Genomic DNA, 5,385 nt, shown 5'->3' on the forward strand with positions numbered 1-5,385 from the left:
GGAGGAGGAGGAAGAGGAAGAGGAGGAGGAGGAGGAGGAGGGGGCCGCAGCGGCCGCAGAGGGAGCCTGGCTGTAAGTGGCCTGGCTGTGGGGTGGGTAGAGTCGCAGCCCATAAGTGGCATGGGAAGGGTGATGGTTGTTTGACTCCAGGGTGTGCGAGTAACCCCCGGGGGCCTGGGGAGGAGCTGCTGTGGCTGGGGAAACCCCCGCTCCACTCCCATGCCCATGGTGGTGCTGCTGGGGCGCCTGCTGGTGGTGGGAGCTCTGGCCAGGGAAGGAGGCAGCAGGGTGGGAGCTGGTGTTGCCCAGCGGACGGCTGTAGGGGGGCGGCCCCTGGCTCCAGACAGGCTGGGAAGGCAGGGAGGGCTGGGTGTATTTGGGGGGCTGACTAGACACCGAGAGGCCACTGGGCAGGGGGAAGGAGTGGCCATAGGAGGCACTGTAACTGGGCAGGGGCTGGGCAGGGGACGCCTGGGGGTACTGAGCAGAGGAACTGGACGGTGGCAGTGGTGGAGGGGCATAGGGATAACGTGACGGGGCCACGGTTTGTGCCTTGTCCTGCCCCATCCCATGGGGCAATGGGAGGTGCCCAGCCAGGGTCTGCCCCACCATCCCCGGAGAACTGGAGGTGGCCACTGCATTGTTGAGTGGGCGCAGAGCTGGCAGGGGAGGCAGATTAGCAGAGACATGGGGAAAGGAAGGAGCAGAAGCCGGGGAGGCAGCTGGAGGGTTGGCTGGGGGGGTCTTTTGAGGGGGAAGCCCACCAACCACTGATGCCAGTGAGATAGGGGTGGTGGGCGGTGGATTGTGCTTGGCACTGAGGGTCTGCTCGCGACCCCCTGATGCTGGGAGCCCCCCCACACCACTGGCAATTTTGGTCCCAGCCTGGACCATATTGGCTGTAGGGTAAAGAGGAGCATGGGCAGAGGAGGAGGAGGAGGAGGAGGGAGTAGAAGAGGTGGCAACAGCAGAAGAGGAGGAGGCAGGTGTCTGTGGGGCCTGAGCCTGGAAAATCCGTGAAGCTTGACCCTCGAGCTGAGAGTGGTAGCTCCCTGCAGTGGGGCCCTGCGGGTGGACTTCGGCTGGGAGACCAAAGCTCGGCTCAGGCGGGCGGGCCAGGCTGTCAGGAGGAGGAGCTACCGGAGGACTCTGAGGGAAGAGCGGAGGGTGGTGATAGGAGTGAGATGGTCCCTGGGACAGCACAGAGGAAGAGTCAGAGTCATTCTCCACGCTTCCGGGGCTGTAGACACTTGGCGAGGTGCTCCTGTTATCCTGGTCAATGTCCCGTGGGTCACTGCTCATCTCATCATTGAAGCTGTGGCCATCAAGGCTGTCAACATCTGACGGGGATGGAGGACAGGGTAACTCCTGAAGCAGAAAAAGGAAGGAGATGTTATGCAGCCTCCCAGACCATGCACAACACTTTTCAAGTTCCCAGAGATCTTGCTTTTTGACCTTTCTCCCTTAGTCCCAGCACAAAGGAAAGTACACAGAGGGAAGGAGACATAATTTGGCAAGACAGTCAGCCCTACTAGAACTTCCCCTCTGAGCAGCTCCAGTGCTCTCAGGTACTTCAGGAACATCATGTGCTTAAGAAAGGAGGTGATGATGGGTGTCTTGTGTACAGAGGCAATGAGGGAGGTGCAGAGAACTGTTACAGACCAGGCTGAGAATGAATCTATGAAAGGTCTCAGCACCACCAATAAAGGGCCTTTGAGCAGGGTATAATTCAGTACCACCAGGTGGCAGATAGCAGCATGCACAAGCATTAAGGGGAGCCAGCAAATCCAGAATTGCTCTTTCCTATTTATCCAGGGCTTTCCTCATCACATTCCTTCCTCAGTGAGGAAACCCGCTCCCCTTTGGCTCCTGCCCTGCTCTCTTTGCTCCTTATTGGGGGGTTAACTCCCCATTGCTCTTCTGTTTCCCATTCCCTGCTCTCTCTCACCATGTCTCACTTCAGGCAATAAAATGTTCACTGATTAAGCAGCTAATGTGGACAATTAACAGGGTTTACAAGAGAGGCTAAAGTGAAAAAGATCATTGTTAAGCTGAATAGAATGTCCACATGGAGAAATTACATTGGTATAACTGCAATGGTTTAATTATATGGACATCATAACGCAAGTAAATACCCTTGTGTCCACAAGCCTTTAAAGCTGATTTCAGTTCCCTGTTAGTCTGTTCAGGCAAAGTACAAGAATTGAGTTTTCTTTCAGCTGGCTGATCTTTGATCCAGTCCAGTGTTGTCTGCATTTCAGAAAAGCCGTACTAGAACTATGGTGAGTGTATCTAAGTTGGTTTTGCACTCACTTTAGGATTGGTATCATTATCTGAATCCCAGCATGATTTAAGGATCTCCGTTTTATCCTGTTCTACAACAGGAAAAGAGACTGACTCTAAACTGCCACAAAGTTGTGTGTGGAGTGAGGGGAGGGGGATCAGCACATCTCACAGCTGCTGTTCATCAGCACAGCCAGATTCCCTGCTGGGGGTAACCAGGTTCCTGCTATTGAACTGGGGGAAGACAGGGCCTGCACCAGGCCCAAGAGTTCAGGAGTCCTGCCCAGACAAGGCCAAAGGAACAGAGCATTTTTGTCTTCTGAATCATCATTCCAGGTAGCTTTTTTGTATGCCAAGCAGATGTCATTTATGTTCCACTTGCAGAAGGGGCTACCGTGTGAAATCTGAGATGCCAGAATGTGTGATTGTTGTGGCGGCCACACGTAGGCTGGGGCTCCAGAGTGGCAAGAATTTCAAGCTAGGTGGACATGAGCAGCACGTACAGGGGAAAGGAGCATTTCTTTGCCCTGGCCCCAGGATATGCCAGTGGACACAGCAGGGGGAACTCACCTCAGTTTTGGTTTTTTTGGGAGCATTGCTGTCCTCCCCTTCACTCTCTGAAATCTCTTCTGTTCGGCTCTGCTTGCTGCCTTTGGGGGTGCAGGATTCCTCCACCTGGCCTTTCTGTAAGGGAGAGAAGGACAGGGAGGTGGGAGGGTCACAGGGAGACCTCCTCTCCTACCTGGCCTGCACAAATTCTAGTGGGTGAGATACAACTACCACAATGCAGTGTGTTGAAAAGCTTAACAGACTGGGGGCAGCGAGGAGTGGTCAGGACAACACTGAGACAGAATTTGGCAAAAATTAACATTTAAAAGGGCTAGTGAGACTGAGGACTGCTTCTGGGAAGATGGTGGGAAGTGTAAGATGCTGAGGATGAGAAGAAGGAATACATCCCACCCGTTCCAGATAGCTGATCCCAGAATGGGTTCCACAATGGATCCCATTTGGTCTGCAAAACTGGATCCCTAATGGATCCTATCTGGTCTGGGTAGTCCTCTGGCACCTCACACTCACATACTAACTTATACAACCTATACAACCTTTGTTGCTTGTCGGGATTTTTCAGCTTTGCCATCACTGCTGGAGGTGCTGACACCACCTGGGGAAGCTCGACCCCGTGATCTGAGCTCCTCTCGGGGCCCTGGAGTCTCCTTCTTCCGTCCACTCCTCATTGACATCTAAGAGAGATCACTGGATCAGTACTGCTGTGCAGCTCCCTCCATCCCTCCTTAGCTTCCCAAAGCCCCTGAACCTCTGGCCCTAGCACCCTGCTATGCCAAACTCAAGTTCACAACGAGCTTTGCTGTGAACCTCAGTCCCAACCCACAGCTCTTGTTTGATTCTGAGTTCCCCCCTCCTCCTCCCATCTCACGTACTGAGTCTTTGTTCTGTCGTGTCTTCATTCTTTTGGGTGTGGGACCCCCATTCTCCTTGGCCCGGTTTGATGAAAACATAAATTTTTATCAATCTACCCCCCTCCCCCCCCTCCCCCCGTTGTTCTCTGTGAGACTGAGACAGGCAAGATCAGCTCTTCTGGAAGGGAGGGCTTACACCAGCAATGCAACAAGATCCTGGTGAATCCTGAAAGGCAGACAGAGAGACAAAAGGTGAGAAAGTGAATAGCATGCGGGACATCCTTTTGTGGATTGCTATATAAATATGACAAAGTTATTATTGTTTTTTAATTATTATTTACAGATCCAAAAATCTTTATCGAGAAAGCAATAAGCTTTCCCATTACTAGGAGAAAAGATTTGACCACTGTGATCTCAGATTTCCTTTTTCCAGGAGTGAAACCCACATGATGGGAGGCAGTCAGGACCCAACAATAATTTTTTGGGGGAAGCAGGGAAGAATGGCTATCAGTATGCTGATTTTCCTCTGACATCATTTTAACATTTCCATTTCCTTATTTATTTGATCTTCAGAGAGAGAGAGAGGAAAAAATAATAGAAAACTGCTTTAAAATGTTCTTAGTGACAATTTTTCTGACTTCATGTGTTCCTCTTTGCACTTGTTGTCAGTGCAGTAGTTTCATGATCCTTAACTGTCCATGTGCTGTCATTAGCTGATTCTGCATAACGAGCCCCTGGAAGCCTTTGCTGCAAGAAGTATTATACAGCCCTGACCTATCCAGTGCATAACACACACTTGCATACATGCACCAGCATGTCATACAGAAATACTGACAAATCTTGCTCAGACTGTTCAGTTTCAAAAATACATAAATAGGAACAAGAAAATAAATTTAGCTTTGCTTTTGCATGTCACAAACAGAATCGACTGTTTAGCTTGGGGTGTCTCCCCAGATCTCCTTCCTTCCCATACTCTGGGCTGTTTCTCTGTATACCAGATGGTGTCCATCCCAGAAATGCAGAGTACATCCTTGCAGTTTGCAACAGCAGGAAGATTTCCGAGCTTACTCTGAATAAACTAACAGACCTGTGCTATGTCCCGAAAGCACCACCCATATTTAATACTCTGTTACACCACACAGCTCCTACTTCAGAGTAGGAAAGCACCATGATTGTGTTAGCCTGAGAACTGGACTGAGCTGATTAAGGAATGCTGCTCCTGGAGCTAGTTTGCTTGAGTGTGACTCCGGATCCTTTGCATGGTACTGCACTGCATCGTACAGGTGTAACCAAAGAGAGATATTCCTTCCCCAGACTGTTATATGAGCTCCTCTACTTGCTCTCTGCAATGGACAATCCCCAAGACAAGGAGATGTGTCTTGTGGATGAGGCATCAGGAGAAAAGATCCACATCTCCTGAGTTATATTCTGTGCTCTGGAAGCATTGGGAAGTTTGGAGAATAAGACTGAGAATTAGGTTTCCTAAAGGCCATCCCAGATCAGGAGAGATCAGCTTCTAGCAGGGCAATGCAAGAGAGCCCTGGATTCACTTTCACCTCTCTTGGAAGGGAGCTGAACCCAGGCATCAGAGCAAAGGCACTGGAAGAGAGGAACCCTGTCTCTCACATGCAGCCCTGCTGCTGAATTGGGTGATCTTGAGGTCACTGCTTTCCTCTACCTCCAT

At 50.9% G+C, this 5,385-nt stretch overlaps 1 protein-coding gene across 1 annotated transcript in view; it reads right to left on the reverse strand.

Annotated features, from left to right (window-relative positions):
- The window catches only part of ATN1 (atrophin 1), a 10,853-nt gene extending 5,981 nt beyond the window's left edge, over positions 1–4,872 (reverse strand). The window contains exons 1-4 of the mRNA XM_026080367.1: positions 3,723–4,872; positions 3,387–3,524; positions 2,854–2,967; positions 67–1,368 (exon numbers count right to left, since the gene is read on the reverse strand). Of these exons, the coding sequence (XP_025936152.1) occupies positions 67–1,368; positions 2,854–2,967; positions 3,387–3,524; positions 3,723–3,800 (1,632 nt within the window). The 5' untranslated portion in view covers positions 3,801–4,872. The remainder of the gene's footprint in view (positions 1–66; positions 1,369–2,853; positions 2,968–3,386; positions 3,525–3,722) is intronic.
- Between the last annotated feature and the right edge of the window lie 513 nt (positions 4,873–5,385).

This window comes from Apteryx rowi, unplaced genomic scaffold, assembly GCF_003343035.1.
Source record: "Apteryx rowi isolate R43461 unplaced genomic scaffold, aptRow1 scaffold_515, whole genome shotgun sequence".
NCBI classification, from domain to species: Eukaryota; Metazoa; Chordata; class Aves; order Apterygiformes; family Apterygidae; genus Apteryx; species Apteryx rowi.